The sequence below is a fragment of the Chiroxiphia lanceolata genome, chromosome 16, assembly GCF_009829145.1.
Source record: "Chiroxiphia lanceolata isolate bChiLan1 chromosome 16, bChiLan1.pri, whole genome shotgun sequence".
NCBI classification, from domain to species: Eukaryota; Metazoa; Chordata; class Aves; order Passeriformes; family Pipridae; genus Chiroxiphia; species Chiroxiphia lanceolata.
Window position 1 is genome coordinate 454,143 of NC_045652.1, and position 16,980 is coordinate 471,122.

The 16,980-nt window shown below is 51.7% G+C and overlaps 1 protein-coding gene across 1 annotated transcript; it reads right to left on the reverse strand.

Annotated features, from left to right (window-relative positions):
• Nucleotides 1–5,030: 5,030 nt before the first annotated feature.
• Nucleotides 5,031–16,201, reverse strand: ATP6V0C (ATPase H+ transporting V0 subunit c). Its single transcript, XM_032703889.1, has 3 exons — nucleotides 15,821–16,201; nucleotides 6,966–7,149; nucleotides 5,031–5,884 (listed from the first exon to the last, which is right to left on the reverse strand). Exons 1-3 carry the CDS (start codon nucleotides 15,894–15,896, stop codon nucleotides 5,680–5,682), a joined length of 465 nt encoding a protein of 154 aa, XP_032559780.1. The 5' UTR covers nucleotides 15,897–16,201; the 3' UTR covers nucleotides 5,031–5,679.
• Between the last annotated feature and the right edge of the window lie 779 nt (nucleotides 16,202–16,980).

Here is a 16,980-nt window from a genome sequence, read left to right on the forward strand (position 1 = left end):
TCCATGATGTCAGTGCTTGTCCACACTACAAGCTGCTCTTACTGTGTCACAGGATGCCAGAAAGGGCCCTGAAAGGGAGAGATGGGAATGATGCTGGATGAGGACAGGAAAACTATGCGCAGCATCGTTTCAGGATCTAAGGCTAAAAATGGCATCTCTCAGGCCACGGAGATGCTTGGGGTGTTTAGCCTGGAGAAGAGAAAGCTCTGGGGGAGACCTGAGAACCCCTTCCAGGGCCTAAAGGGGCTCCAGGAGAGCTGGAGAGGGGACTTGGACAAGGGATGGAGGGACAGGCAGGGGGAATGGCTTCCACTGCAAGAGGGCAGGGTTAGATGGGATATTGGGAAGGAATTCCTAGCTGTGAGGGTGTTGGGCTCTAGGCACAGGTTGTCCAGAGCAGCTGTGGCTGCCCCATCCCTGGAAGTGTCCAAGGCCAGCCTGGACAGGGCTTGGAGCAACTATGGTTGAATGTGTCCCTGCCCATGGCAGGGGGTGGAACGAGATGAGCTTTTAATGTTTTCCTCATGAAATTATGCACATCTGGGACACCCAGCACCATATTGCTGGGAATGATTTGTAGCTTCATACATGTGGAAGCTGAGGAGACTCCAAACTCTGAAGGTTGGAAAATAAATGCTGGAAGCAGCTCTCAGGCTCATTTGTCTGTGAGGAAAGAAGGACCTGTCCAAGCTGCTAAACTGAATTTGGACATCAAAAGGCACATATGGCACCCAAACTGCCTGTGGCCAAAACAAGGCCCTTCCACAGGAACACACAGAGCTGTGACAGTAAGTTTATTTGGCAGTGGAGGAGCCACAGAAGTAAAGGCAAATACTGAATGTACAGACAGGGACACCCACCCTGGGCCCACCCCAGGGACACAGCTCCTGCAGCCACAGATCCAACACTCCTCCAGGCTGCCAGCACCAAGCCAACCCCTGAATCAGAGCGCTGGAAACTGGCCCAGCCCTCCCTCTGCACTGCTGGGAGAACAGAACAGCCTGTGCCAGAAGGGAAGGGATGGAAATCTGCTCATCGAGGCTGTAGGTACGTCACCCAGCCCAGCCTATGTCATGTACCTGTCCTGCTTAACGCTTCCCCCTTTGGATGCTCTCCTTTTATTTCTCAGTGTTAAATTAACCCTGTCTTGCATCGCCAATACTGCACATTCCTCTAATAATAATTCCATGCTTTTTGTTTCCACTGCCCCAGTAACAGGCTGAGGGAATCACAGGCTGTAGTTTCACTTGCATTTTCTTTGGCAGATGTGTGTTTGTTTTTTTTCAGGTTGAGTTATTTTTAACCTGGCTCAATTCCCAAATTAGGTTCACTGCCTGGCAGCAGTAGCAGTTGTACCTGTGCTCTTGGGAGGAGCAGGGGAGCATGTGGAGCAGCTGCGAGAGCAGGACTGGGTGTCCAGAGGGAGCACTGGGGGCTGGTGAAATGCAGCCTTGGCTTCTGATTTTCACAGGCATTGACAAGGAGGTCTAAGAAATTGTCCCAAGGCACATGAGAGCTGAGGAGAGGCTGCTTAGAACACACTGTCAGTCTTGGGAATATACACCATTTCCCAAGATTTGTCCTCAGCTTACCTCATGCAGGCAAAGCCATGAGGTGTAGGTGGCTGAATTCACTCTCTGCCACTTAAGCCACCCTTTCCCCTCTCCTAAAGGGAATGGAGGAAAGCACAAGTGTAACAGCATGGACAACACAGTTCCAAGTGCCAAAAAAAGCTCTGGACTGCAACAGCCCCCAGTATCCCCTTGGTGAATTCAGAAGGGCCAGACTTGACCTTTGGTGAGGGCAGCTCATCCCCTCAGCAAAAGAAAAACAGCAAACACGAGCCACTGGTTCTCCAGGAGCCCCGTCCTGCTCTCTCAGGTCAGTGGGAACTGTCAGGGGGCTGTAGGTGCCTTGTGGGTGCAGTGTGGCCCCTTGGAAAGCCTCGGCCCTTCCACACTGTAAGGTCAGGGCAGGATTTTTCCATGTGCTATGGTGTTGTGACACAGGAACCAGCTCAGCAGAAACCCAGTGATCTGAGCTGCAAAGTTGAGGCTAAGAGCTCAGTGAAGCGTGGCTTGCAGAGAAAGGAACAGCATTCATTAGCTGTAACAGGAACAAAAATGGAGAAGCTTTTTGGGACACAGTGACACAATCCTCTGACCCTGAAAGAGAAAATTCCCACTCCAGGATATGTGTCTTTGGGAAAACTTACTCTGGGTTTGACTTAATTATGCCAGGAGAAAAAGGCGGTCAATAGCTGTAGAACTAAGGGCAGAGGTGGCAAGTCCTGCATATCAGAGACACATATATCTCACCTGAGGACAGCAATGGTTTGGATAGCAAGGCTGGATGGAAACAGTAAAATGCACTAAAATAGTATCCCCGTGGTCAGCCTGGGAAGAAAACAAGGGTTACTGAGAGCTGTAGTCATGAGCTCTGCTGTTACCCTGAAAGAGCAATTTGGTTTCTGGGATCAGTTTCTCATAATGAGGTTTTTATTTCCCCAAAGCTTATTTACTTTTCCAGATTACTGTAGTTCTCTGTAAGCCAGATCTGCTTAGGAAAGCCAGTCCCTGAGGAATCAGAGATAAAATCCTGTTACTTAAAAATGCTTCTCCAGCACAGTGGAGAAAAAATAAATAGAAAAAAAATCTGCCGCCTTTGAAAAAAAAAAAAAAAAAAAGAAAAAGCATGAAAGAAAACCAACTCCAGAGTGAAAGAGTTAACAAAGAGCAAGGTCAGCAGGCTCTATGGAGGCATTGTCTGTGCTGCCAGTGCTGCTGGCCCTGTCCCTGTGCTGCTGCTGCTGCTGCAGAGCCCTGCTCTCCGCAGGGCTGACTCACTCACTCTGCAGTGCTCCCAGCACGGAGCACCACGGATGTGCCAGCACACACACCCTCCTCAGCAGGGACTCATTCCAGGCTCCGAGGCTGCCCGTTCCCCCTCCCAAACCAAACACAGTCCCTCCCTGCTACCCAGGACTGCACTTTGAGCTGCCCTGCTCCTGGCAGTAAAGGAATTCCAAAAACTCAAAAGGTCCCTCGTTTTCTTAATGCCTTGAATCACTTGGGAAATTTGCTGATGCAATAGCACCAGTGGAGGACTTGAAATGTGAGTTTTCAGCTTGGAGTCATCACAGAGGATCCAGAGCATCACTGTCAGAAAACGCCTGGCCGTGTGCAGACTGTTAATGTGACTCCGGGTATATCTGCAGGTACTTGGCACAAAGTGATCGTCGCCCACCTGTGCTCCCCCCAGCTCAGCTCTCCTTGCATGGGTTTTTATATCAATGACAATATCAATGACAAAGGCTTCACGTTCCAAGGCATGAGACAAAATGCCACTGAAGAGATTTTCTCTGCATGTGGCTCCCTAAGTGCCTATCGCCCTCCTGAGCCTAACTGGGCCTTTCAATTGCTTATTGCCCTTGGAGTTGAGAGCTGCCACCAGCATTTAGCTGCTCTCTTAAATTCAATTTGCTTATGTCCTTGTCAGTTGGCAAAAAGGCTGGCACAGGGTCCCCAAAGCAGGTAAAACCACAAGATAAGCACATTTGCAGCCCCAGCTGGGACCCTCTCCCCAGCTGGGACCCTGCCACACAAGCCAAATGCAATTCCTCTCACCAGGACTGCAAGCTGTACCTGGCACGCTCTCCAGAGCGCCTGGATTCAGGATTCACCCCCCAACTGCCCCCACTGCAGTCAGTGTGAGACACAATCATGCTACAGATTCCATAAATGTTTATGACCCCTGGGGAAAGTCTAATTCAGAAGTTCAGAGTCTATTACTTCTGCTGAAGAACAACCAACATCATGCTGATCACAAACTTCCCCTTACCCCAGGCACTCCTTCAGCAGAGATCCAGAATATTCCTTTGGTCAGCCTGTGCCTCTGTACAGCCCCAGGTGCACCTCTGCTCGCCCTGCCATGAGGCAAAGCCCTTCCCAAGCACCACCAGCCCAGTCTACCCCAGAGCCACACACAGCTGACAGATCATTTTAGCAAACAGAATAAGCCAATACATTTGTCAGTAATTATTGATAATCAACAACTGTCAAAACTACACCTTCACCAACATGCGAAAATACACCCTAGCAGAATGACTGGCTCATAGCCTCAGTCTCCTGAACAGTTCAATTTGGGGAACACCCCTGGCAGGTTAGCAGTTCCAAAGTTTCAGTGAATTCCTTATGCTTGGCCACAGCTCTTCATGGTACTTGCACCAGACTCACTGGACAGGTACATGGATGAAACACATGTGCAGCACACCTCCACTCCCAACCAGGGTGACAGATCCCTCCACATTCAACAGCTTAGTTTGACCACAAAGGCCCTGCTGGCACTAGGTACCTGTGTAATAACAACATTTTGGGTTGAACAAGGTAGAGCTTGGCCTGTTCTCCAAGCTATACACGTAGGATTAAGGTGATATATTCACCCCTGGAAGGGCCCAACATGTTATTTCCCACAGAAGCTTTGCAGTACTCAAATCCTCAGGCCAGAGAACGCTGCTCCAGTACTCCAGTAGCTGCAGCAGCAGAACCTCCCAATTCAAATGCTCCTGATCTACAAGTTAAAAATACAAGTTCTTGACTGAAGCCATTTTGTTGATGAGACTATTGTTGAGGTGCTTCAGAGGCAATTACTGTGCAGACCACAGCTTCCAACGAGCTCAGCTTCTGCAGGGCCAGCATGAGGACAGGACAAGGCAGCTCCTTTCCTTGTCACAGGTTGGAGCCTGCACCCTCATTCCCCGACCCTCAGCACAGGCTCTTACAGAGCATTACCACGAGCCAGATGTGCTGATCAGGCCAAACACAGCCCTGCATCCCTCCTCATCCTGAGTCCAGCCCACAGCAACAGCTGGTAAAGCAGCTGCCACTGCCCAGGAGAAAGGGAAAGGCGTGGCAGTGCTGGCAGCACCACTCCTGCAGGTGCTCAGTCACTCCAGGAACCTGCCTCCCCCCAGGAACCCCTTCTCTTCCCAAAGGAGCAGCAACCACCTGAAATCAGAGCCAGAGGACATGTTACAGCAATGTAGTGAGGAATTTTTATTTGGAAACATGGTAGAAGTTTGTAACCCAACACTGGGTGCACGACTCTGATGCCGGAGCATACGCGGTTACTACTGAAACACGGGAGTGTTTCGGACAATTGCTGTAATAAAACACAAAATTCTCATACTCCAATACCAGGACACTACAGCAATCTTTAGAATCAAAGTTACATCCAAGGAATTCTCTGCACTTACAATTGACCCCACAGTGTAATCTACCTATATATAAGATTAATATATATAGCATGGGAAATTGAAAATCCTTGCTCCATAGATGTATGAACATGTCAAGTCTTTTATAAATAAACATCCAGTGAAGAGAAAAAATTACATTTCTAGTTCATATTTATACATAAAATACTAACAGCAATGGGTGGAAAATTGCACACGGGCCACCCCAAGCCATGCAGCAGGCTTGGAGCAGCCCATCCAAGTTAATATTGAAGTACACACAGGACAGACAAGTCACTAACATACATTGCGCATTTACAAGAGATCAACTACCAAATTGGGACAACTGTACACATTGGAGAGACCATTTTCATTCTGGAGCTTTTTTTTTGTTTGTTTGTTTTGTTAAACGTGGATTTGTTACATCTCTTTACATCATACCGCAACATTTACTTCGTGGAGAGGATAAGGGCAACGATGAGGCCATAGAGACCCAAGACTTCAGCGAAGATCAAAATGAGGATCATGCCCACAAATAACCTGGGCTGCTGTGCTGTTCCCCGGACACCTGCATCGCCCACGATGCCGATGGCAAAGCCAGCAGCCAGGCCGCTGAGGCCCACGCTCAAGCCAGCACCCAGCTGAAGGAAGCTCCTGCGGGACAGAGATGGGCACAGTTTCAGTGGCAAGGAACAGGACACCCAGCCTTAAGCTCCTGACTCTTTAGACAAGCCCAGTGTACCTCAAAGTAGATGCTTCCTGGCACTCCCAGCTCCGATACATAAGAAATGGGCAGCAGTGAAGGATCTTCACCTGCTCTTCAGGTAGGACTCATAGTCCAAGCTAAGCTACTGCGCCTGGAGCTCACGTGGCCACCCAGTCTGTCTGTGGCCACCCCAGCCACTGTCAGAGCAGCACTAACAGCAGTGCCTGTCCCACAGTGCAGTGTAGCCTGTTAGTAGCTGCTCATCTGCAACCTTATATACAGCCACAGCACATCAAGTGTCTTGCTCTGCAGGAGCTCGGCAGGACTGGTTTTCCAGGCAGGATACCTGAGGAGCAGTCCCTCTCACTATCTGCCCACCTGCTAATTGCATAGGAGCACTTGTACCTGCTGTTTTAGACCACAGCTTGTTAGGCCAAGCACACTTCTCATCGTGTACCGCTTGTACAGTGACACAGATACCTGTCACACCTCAGCAGCACTGTTTTATTCTGAGAGGTCTCAACCAAGCCAGTTCCAGCTATTCTCTAAAGCCAAGAACAGATTGAGTTTCAGACTGTACCTGCTGTAGAGGCCCAATGTATAGCTTAGGGATTGATTTACCATCACATAAAGCAGAAGCAATATTAATTATTCACTTGCATCTCCCAGGCAACAGCAGAACTTGGACAGCCTCGAAAGACCTGTGCATTCCAGGTCTAGAGTCTAGCAAAATGACACAAGCTTTGCCTCCTATCCCTGTACACAGCTTCTCTCAAGCCGCAGCCCACAGCACGAGCTGCAACAGTGGGAGCCCGATTGATCTGTGCCAGCCAACACAGCCAACGGAGCTGGGAGCACCACTGGGGCTGAGGCAGCACAGCTGGAATACAGACTGTGCTCCCAAGCCCAGCTCAGGAGCACTTAGCACCGACAGCCCTTCCAGGGCCTTTAGCCAACCCCACCCACACTCAGGGCATCAAAACAGGGACAGGACAATGTGAAACAGAAGTGCCACATGCAGCAACTTACTTGAATAGTGTGATGGTGGGTGAGAGGGCGTTGGCAATGAGCACTGCCACTACGAGGCCATAGATCGCTATAATCCCCGCCATGACCACAGGGATGATGGACTTCATGATCAGCTCAGGCCTCATGACAGACATGGCTGCAATACCCGTGCCACTCTTTGCTGTTCCATATGCAGCTCCCAAGGCTGGAAGAGAAAAAAAAAAAAAAAAAAAAAAAAAGCATTAGGCACATCCCCAAATACCACTTCCTTCACTAGGCTGCAGTGTGAGAACAGCTGAGCCAGCACAAGGAAGCATTGTGCAAAATTACCAGGGTCACTTGACAGCCAGGAATACTTGCCTAATGGATGAGGAAGTGACCTATCCAGAGTTCTAGATCAAAGCCAGATCACTAAGAAGGTGCTGTTCAAACATCAGTGATAACAGAACACCCTGTCCAAGGCCAGCTTCACAGCAGGGCACACCCCCAGCAGCCATCCATTCTTGCTAAGGGACCAAAGCGCAAGGTCCAAAGTGGAACTCGTTACTCACTGTGTCCTCCCAGGGTCCACACCGCAAGGCGCAACAAAACCCAGCTGTCTACCCCAGCAGAACACAGCTGAGAGCTGGGCTTTACAGTCACTGACCTCTGAGCCACCTGAGCTGAGCTCAGAGCACAGGTCTGAGGCCTCTTCTCCCAGGAAACCCATTTGCCTATGCTTTGGCCCTAGGGTTAAATGTGCCATTGTAGCTTCATCAGACACACTGAGACACCAACAAACTCAACTATTACTGCTGCGTGCCATTCCCTGGAGAAAGGCACCCTCTGCCATAATCTCACCTGTAAACGATTCAGGTCCAAACATTTGTTAATCCAACCACTGGAACCACAAAGTACAGTCTGGCTTGTGGGTTACAGAGGACCACAACCACCTTACCCCTAAGGTTGGTTCATCACTTGTGTCAACACCTGAGCGTGCAGAGACCCACAAAGGATCCAAAGCAGAGCATGGGTTTATCACCTGCACCTGAGACCTGCTGGAAGAGTCCAAAGCACTTCCCCAAAAAACTAACTTCTGCCTTGAAAGTTTTTTATTAGTCTCACAAAAGCTTCCATGAATACCTCATTCTTTAATTCTGTGGCATTTGAAAAGACCCATTTCCTTCCAGCCCTACTGTGGAGTACTCAGGGAACTCCAGAACTTCAGGTTGCACTCACCATCACCCTGAGACGACAGTGCAGCTGCTAGCCAGGAGTAAGTCCCTGGAGCAGCAGTGTAAGGCACATTGGAAGGGGAAGGCAGGCTCCTTTTCCAACAGTCAGGCTGATATTCAGAGGTAACAGTCCTACCTAGCAAAATAATGCTCTTGCATGCTCTAAAAGCCTACTGGAGAGTATTTAAACGATGAGGATTTAAAGTCTTGGTAATGTTGAGACTTACTAGTTGGGTTTGTTCCAGCCATGTAAAAACTAAGGTTTCTCCAATGGAAGAAGACCTGCTTGTTCCACAAAGATCTGTAGCTGCCTTACACCAGCATCCAAGTGTGAGATGGTACACCTTGTCCCAGAGAGCTGCTGGGAGGTATTTGGAAGGGTTTGGATATATGGGCTTTCCTGCTGCTTGCTCGGCCTTCCCATAAAGCTTGTCTTTGAGAAGTCATCCTCCCGGCTTGGCACTAAAACTCCAGACCATCCATACAGGTAACACAAGGTTCGTTCTCAGAAGGAAGTTCAATTTTAGTTACAGAAACCCAAAGGAAAAGCCTCATTATCAACTACCAATTTGTTCTGTACTAGGAAAGCTCTTGAACCTTGACTGGCACTGAGTGATGTAAAGGGCTGTTCAGGGCAATTAAGAACTAGAACCCACCTTAGGAAGCCTGAGCCAGGAGCAGGTTTTACCTGGAAACGTTAAGTTGAGCCTGGAAACTAGCACATGGATGTAACCAGCGATGGTCCTGTTTAAGGGTCTAGTCCTTAAGAAGTCTAGAAAGAAATCACTGTCTTAAGAACCCTTTTTGTTGGATAAAGCATTTTTAAGGGCTAGAAGTAAGCCTGAATCCACTATCTACCCTGGCTATAGCATTTCGCAGAAGCCACTTCTCCTGTATCCAGTGTTTTAAAAACCTCTCCAGCAATGCAGAGGCTCATGAGGGAAGTTCACTATTTAAAGTCAGATAAGTCATTACTTCCTCTAAGCCTGAAGCTACTCGAAGGTGTTGCAATTAATGCAGTGATGGATTACAGGTGATTTTGTAACCCCATTTACAGAAAGTCAGCCTGCTCAAGCCTCTGTGGAAGGGCAGAGTAGCACAAGTTTGTCAGTTCCCAGTTAAAACCCCCAGAACAGGCAAGACCTTATGCCTTGAACTTGGTCTAGACACAGCTACAGAGAAAGCCTATGTGTACCAGATTTTACATGACAATTTTAAATGTCACTGAAGCTCTACTGACACTCCCACTGGTGGAGTCACAGGTGCCACACACAGAGCTTCAGAGGTTGACACATCTGCTCCCAAGGAAGCCTTTATCAGCACCCTGACCAACAGGCACCTCCAGCACCTCATAAGGCAGCTTTAACTGCCCTTCACCAGCCTGACAAGTTCTCCTTGCACCTTTGACAGCATCCCAGTATCACAGTCAATACCTGCTTCCCACCATGACCCAGCCTCTAGTGGCACAGCCCCTCAAGTTCTGGGCTGTGGGCACTCAGGACAACATTCCCACACAACTTCACTTGTACCTTGTGGCAGCTCTGAACATCTGAAGCATATATGCTTCAGATGCCAAATTTAAATATCCCCGATGCATTAGAAGGATGTGTTTTCCAAAATCTGTGAACAGGGTTTGAGGAGATCTCTGTGGCAGACAGTGGAAATGGGACAAGAGCTGTACCATTGAAGACTACATATTTGTGTCAGATTATCCAGCTCCTAACCTCTAACACCCCCCCCCCCCCCCTCCAATCAAGCTCCAACACTACCTTTAAAGAGATAGAGCAGTCATAGAGCTGTCAAAACATTTACCTGGCAGGTGGAGAAACACTCTGCCTACCTTAGTTCACCAGAGAAGGAATCTATGCTGGTCTCTAACCAGAAACCATGCCATTCAGAAGTTCAATGGTGTTACAATACGGAGAAGTTGCTTTACACACCATTCAGGACTTACTCCCAATAAGCATGTTTCAGAGGTTAACTCCGTTTTGAAATACTTCTGAGTTATTCCTTGAACTCATAAGCCAGAGTTGATTTAGAACTGTTCCTGGGGGCAAAGCACCCTCCCTCAGGGCTGGGGAGACGCCACCTGGCACCTCCACCATAGCTGTTGCTTTATTAGTCCAAAGTGGTAGCAGAGGTAGTGAGGCTGTGCAGCTCCAGGATCAGGTATGAACTAGAAAGTCACTTGCCATGTAGACTGTACTGTCAAAGGCTGAAGACCAGTTGTAGCCTTGCCACTGCCAGGACTTTCAGTAGAGCTCTGCCTCTGACACTCAGTCAGCACTTGAGCAGCTTGCTCTTCACATCAAGTGCCAGTCCCAGCGTCAGGACCAGCCTTTTGCAGCTGCAGGGACAGCTCAGTCAGGTCATACAGTGAGAACAGCGATCTTGCAGGTGAGTCAGTGACACCCTCTCAGTACAGGGAGAGGCTACAGAGAGCCTTCCAGTCAGGGAGATCCAATAGCACAGATCCAGTTTCACCAGTTGATACACTCAGAGAGGCTCAGAACCAGCCACACACACTCCAGCAGCATTTGGTCCATTCAGAGCCAGGAATTCCTCCTGTGTCCCACCATGGAGAAGCAGGTTTCCACACTGCACATGTGACAGATTTCCAGAGCACTAACATACAGAATTCCCCTGCATTAGGAAGTGAGCTAGTGACACAAGTCAGATTACCAATTAGGATACCACAGGTTACTACCACAGCAAGCCCGAAAGGCCACTTGGGATGAGCACTTACATCTGGAGCCTTTTACAACTCATCACTATCAAATGGGCTGCCCTCTGCAGCTTCTCTGGGAGCAGACAGGCACCAATTCAACACCACTTGTCCATCCCTGAGCAGGTTGTTCTCAAATGGCTGGAGAACTGTTAGAGGTGACATCCAGGTCCAGTACAGTCCTTGCTTTGCCATGCGAGAAACCTGGGCACATCCAAAGAAACAGGCTGCTTCCCACTGGTTTTCCCTGGCCTCACCCCATCCCCCCCATTTGACACAGCTCCACCTCAGGTTACAGTAACAGATAGTCCATGGCTGCCTTGGAAAAACCCTGTTCCTCTTCCCAGGTGCATCTCCACAGGACAGCCAGGGGAAGTGTACCTGAAGCCTATGCAAATTCCCATCCCACTGGTGAAGCCAGTTCCCCAATGAAAACCCAAGGGGTAAACAGGGAAGCTGCCCTACGAGAAGCTGTAGACTCTGAAGACCTTCAGTGAATCACCTGTTATGGGATTAGCGATGGCTTTTTGCTCTTCCCTAATGTAATGAAAGGGTGTGTGGATATCCACCAAGCCTACCACTGTCAGCTTACATTATCAAAAACCCTGCAAGGCTGGCAGGCCTTTTACTCTTGTGTCAGTAAATCTGAGAACTTAGAAGTCCACCAGCTCCTTGAGAAGTTGTTGCAATAGCAGCAATCCAAGGCAAAGAGAACTTGCTAGTCAACTGTCCAAGAGCTGGGACAGCTGCAATTGGCACTCTGGATTGTCTGACAGCACACAGAATCCTTTGATTTATAAGTATGGGAAGGCCCAGCACTTACACCGCAGAGCAAAGGCTTGCCCTTCTGCCAGCAGCAGAGTCCATCCAACCACTTGTTATTTTATCTTTATCATCATACAAGCTCCCCCCTGCAACCCTAAAGACAACCCATTTCACAGCCTGGGTGACCAGTGTCCTCTAGGTACTGACTGGCAGAGTAGTTTGTTACACCAGTTAGCAGGACCCCTTTCCACCAAGCAGGTCCAAGAGCAGCTCACAGCACTCAGCAGCACCCACAGCCCCACCCCTGCAGTGTGGGAAAGCCTGCATAAAGCAGACACTGCTGTGGCCAGACCAGCCTGACCTGAAGCCTCGTGCTCACAGGATTCAGTTTGGAGGAAGCGAGTTCAGCCAGTTATGCCTCCCTGGTGAAAAGCCCACACTGCTGTAAACCACTGCTTGAAGCAGCACCCAACAGCCTGGGACACTGTTCAGCTTGCAACCTCTGCATGTGACCAGTCAGGCTCTGGAGACACAGAAGAGGTCAGTTTTAGGCAGGAAAAAAAGGAAGCTGACCAAGAGGTCCTGAGGCAGCTGGCATCCATGTCTGCTGTTGCTCCCAATGTTCCCACCAGAGGGGAAGCACCTGCAGGCTCTGCAGTGACTCCAGGGTGAGACACGGATCCATTAGGAAGCCACAGTACAACCTGCAGCATAACTGCTTTGGCCACATTCTGCAGAGCCAATGGGTTATACTGATGCTCCATCTCATTTTCAGATATTTGCAAGACTGGCATTTACTGAGAAGAAGTGATGCCCTTGTCGAGATGCCTTCCCTCAATCTCGAGCTGTAGAAACATTGCCTACCTCACTTCTGTTACAGCACGTAGGTCTTAGCAGTCCACTGCTTTACCCGCTGTAAGGACGAAGGCTTAAGCTAATCTCTGGTGCAGACAGTCTGGGAGCTCCCACACCTGCCCACACCACCAGGCCTCTAGGGCAGAGACTACCTAGAGCCGCACTCCGCTCTGCCACTTCATTTTACCTGCAAGCTCCTCTTAGGATTAGGTCCACAGCTCCTCCCTGAGAAGCAAGCAGCTCTCCTGTTCCTCCTCCCCACCTCTCAGACAGTATTTCAGGAAGCACAGGTGCCATTTACCTTCCAGTCTGCAAGTTGTTTATAGTCACGATGCCTTCTAGAATCAGACTGTGCTGGGTTGTCAGTTGCATCAAGCGACATGTTCTGAGCCAGCAACTCCACTATGGAGGTCCCTTAAGAGCCAACCAACTGCTATAATATCTGCAGCCCTAGTTTTAAAGAAAAATACTATTTCATTAGCTCCACAGCAACAATGAGGAGACACAGGACTAATCTAACACTGCTGGCTGGAGTTCTCTTTGTGAGGAATCTTTCAGCTGCTTGGCAGTGCAGTGGGTATTGAAGGCACTGAAAGCCCAACTGGAGTGCGAGTGTAAGGACAATTCCCCACACCATGAGGGGCACAGTGGGCACATCTGGGACAGCAGGCTTTACATCACCAGCACACTCAGAACCAGCCAGCTTGGCCCAACACCACTCTCGTCTGTTCTGGCAGCTCAAGTCACATGGAAAAGCCACAATAATTTAATCACTCAACAGCACCTGACCCTGAGCCACCACATTTTACACATGGGAAATAAGGAACTGCAGCAATGAAACCAAGCTGTAATCTGCAAATAACCAAACAGGCTTGAAGATGGCCAAGGTCACAGCAGCCTGCTCTTGTCTCTGGCTGACTAGAACAAGTTCTGCTATCTATTTACCATCAGCAGGTACTGATCACAGGTCACACAGGACTGCACAAAGTCACTTGTTTTCACATCAAACCAGCCTGGACAGTATGGAACCTGAATGTGTTTACTACAAACAGGTCTCAGAACTACAAGCTCCACAAGAATGTGATCTTCAGATACAGCATGAGTCAGACGTGATCACTGCACTAATTAACACTGATCCGGGACAATTTTAGAGAGTTTTACACTGCTTGTCCAGACATAGCTCCTTTCTTCTAAATCAGGGTGGGTTTTTTAACAATATAAAATTAGCATCAGAACATGCCACAACTCCCTTACAAAAGCTACATGACACTGCAAATTTTAGTTTATCCTATATTGACACCTCTGCCATATTGCCTTAAAAATCCAAACTGCTTCACTGCAACTCCACATCTAAGAAACAATTTCTCTTTGCAGTATCTATAACCTGTTGAACCCATCAGAGGCCCTAGCAAGAGCACCTGCATGGCTCAGACCTGCTGGTATTACAGCATCACTGAGGTTAGGAAAGACCTCTAAAGTTCATTGAGTCCAGGGCCACCTGACACAGATTCTGCACCAAGGCCCAGTCACATACCAGCAGTGACAGGACAGATACCAAGCCTTCATCAACACAGCTTAAGAACTGACTGTGCATTACCCCACTCAAAGCTCCCCCCTGCAATCACGCAGTTGTCACCGTGCAGCTTCTAGGAAAGGCTGCACTGCTGGTTCAGACACGCCAGCACCACTCCAAATTCCTGTTAATGCACTGACTCAAGCCTGCATCCCTCCCCAACGTTCTGATGAAGCACACTCCCATGTGTGGCTTTAGCTTGGTGTCTAAAGCCACACAGCCATGTTCTTTTGCTTCTGAGGTCGACTCTGCAAGAGGAGTCCAGTGACTCCCTCCCTGGAAAGAAAGCTCAGTATTTAGGACTATTTTACAAAAGGCAGTGTACTGCTGACTGCTTTTTCCCAACAAATAACTAGGTCTTAGTTTCTTCCTCCATTATCTTCATTAGGTAAGAGGCAGGTAGGTTGGCAGTCCCAACATTGGTTCCTACGGCATTCCAGTCACTGAGTTTTCAGGAAATCCTTACCTGTCAAGTGCAAGTACAGTGTCTGAATTCCAAGGTGGCAGGCCACCAACTGACCTCAGCACGGACATCTGCATCCCACCACCAGGCACAGACTGAGCAAGACCAAACACAGTCAGCCAGGCTTTTGTGTTACCAAAAACTAAAACCCTAAATGGGGCTGGTGTGAAACCAGTCCATGGTGCCCACACCAGCATGGCTAGCCAGCTTCCTCTCAAACACCTGTTTTAATCCACCACTTAGCTGTCTGCACAATTTAATCTACCACACTAATCAATCAAGAGCAGCTTCCCCAAATCTGTCCTGCACACCCAGCCACCATCTCAGAGGCTGTATTGACACAGTGAGACCCCAAGCACACCAGCTACAGCCAATTCAATACTGAAGGGTTTTGACTGCCCAAGTGAGGTGGCAGATGAAGGCCAGTCCATATCCTCCTGCCTGAGGAGGCATCGCCTAAGACTTCAGAAGAGAAAACCAAACTGGTTCCTAGTTCTTTTATTCCCAATTACTGTAACACTTGCATTTGGGAAGAGAACAGCTGAAGCCTTCCCCACCCTATATCCCAAACGGACCAGCAGGTCTGCACCCCCCAGGAATCAGCAGTCACCTTGTGCAGGGGTTTAGCCAGGCTCTGAGAAAGGGAAAGCACTGCAGGATAGTGTGTCTGGTGTAACCCAGCGCGGATGGTCCCCACACCAGCGCTACCGCAGGATGACCCAGTTTACACCGCACTGAGCTCACCGAGCTCGCCGCCCGGAGCCGCACAGGGACAGGCAGGGAGTGGGACCGGCCTCGCCGCTCGGGCATCGCCCCATGGGCGGCTCGGGAGCCCCCCGGGACGGCGCCACCGGCCGCGAGCGCTCGCACGTTCGGGTTTCCCCCCGCTGAAAAACCGGCTTTGCGTTGTACGGGGAATGATTTAAACGCCGGTCGTGCCCGACGCACAGGGGGCCGAGCCGTGGACGGGGGACCGTGCCCGGTGGGACCCCCGGCCCCGGTGCCCGGGGAGGCGCGGGCGGTGCCGCCGCAGTCACGTGGCCCCGGGGGCTCCGCCGGCGGTGACGTCATCGGCGGACCCTCCGCCGCCCCCGGAAACCCGGATGGAGCGGGGGGAGGGGAGGGGCGGCGGAGCCGCCGCTGGGCCCTCAGGACCCCCCACTCCGCGCGCCGCGCCCCGCCGGGCGGGGGAAGACAGGGCAGGGGAGACACCCTTCCCCCTTCCCTCCCCCCCGTCCCCCCCCCCCCCCACGACAGCCCCCGGTACCGGCCGGTGCTCACCGCTGAAGACCATGGCGGCCGAGGCGCCCATCACGGCGAAGAAGGAGGCGTACTCGGGGCTGGCGCCGGAGGACATGGCTGCACGGGCCGGGCCGGGCCGAGGCGCCGCTGGAGCGGGAGCGCGAGAGGGCGGAGGGAAGGCGGGGGGCTCCGCCGCGGCGCCGGTCCTCGGCGGGCAGCGCTCGGCCACAAAATGGCGGAGGCGCGGCGGGAGCGGGCGGGTGGGTGGGGAGGGAAGGAGGGAGCCGGGGCGGAGGCGGGCGGGGCGGCGGCGGGGGCCGGGGCGCGGAGCTCCGTCCCGGCAACAGCGGCGGCGGCGCGGGCGCTGCGCCCTAAATACGGCCTCCGCAGGACAAAATGGCGGTGGCCCGCCCGTCACGTGACCGCCCCACCGCCCCCGCCCGCCCCGCCCTCGGCGCGCACCACGCGCGCGCGCGCGGGGGGAGGGGGGAGCCCGCCAGCCCTCCCCGCTCTCCCCGCGCCCCTCAGTACCGTGCCGCGGCGGGGCCGCCGCAGAGCACCGGCGGGACCCGGGCCTCCCTGCGCGTCCCCGGCGTGCGGGGCAGGCATTTGGCCGCGCCGGCCGCCCCCCTCTGCTCTGCTCCCCTGCTCTCGTCCCCCCTCTATCCCGGGTGGGCCCGTCCTGCCCGGTGGTCGCGGCCCGCTGAGCGTGATTCAGCGCTCATTAGCATAAGAGGGCGTGGTCTCACCAAACCACGCCCACGAGGCTGTGGCTCCGCCCCGGGCCGGTGGCTTCGCTGCCACGTCTCGGTGTCGTGTCCCGATGTCAGATCCCGGTGTCAGATCTCGGTGCCGTGTCCCGGTGTCCTGCCCCTGCGGCACCGCGCGGGCCGTGTCCCTGTCCCCTGACCCCGGGATACGGCCTCTGCCATGTGTTGCTGTGGCCATCTGCCACCCTAGGGGTGTCCAGCCCCTGCACTCACCTCCTCACCGAGTCCAGTACCAGTAGCATCCTGCTGGGGTTCTCCTGCTCCCCTGGAGATGACAGCCAGCGCCTCTGGCCCATCCCTCAGGGCAGGAGAGGAGCTGGCTCTGAACCATGCTATCCCCCCCCCTCCATGGGCACTGCCACCCACCCCGAATGCAGGCACTCCTCTGAGCCAACCTCATCCCAGAACATCCCAGAGGGATACTCCTAC

What these genes read in the sequence shown, in the direction of transcription:
- ATP6V0C (XM_032703889.1), bottom strand. Translation starts at nt 15,896, where the DNA reads ATGTCCTCCGGCGCCAGCCCCGAGTACGCCTCCTTCTTCGCCGTGATG. An exon ending in GGCCGCCATGGTCTTCAGCG is followed by an intron (nt 7,150 to 15,820) that starts GTGAGCACCGGC and finishes TTTCTCTTCCAG; the next exon opens with CCTTGGGAGCTGCATATGGA. An exon ending in CCCACCATCACACTATTCAA is followed by an intron (nt 5,885 to 6,965) that starts GTAAGTTGCTGC and finishes TCTGTCCCGCAG; the next exon opens with GAGCTTCCTTCAGCTGGGTG.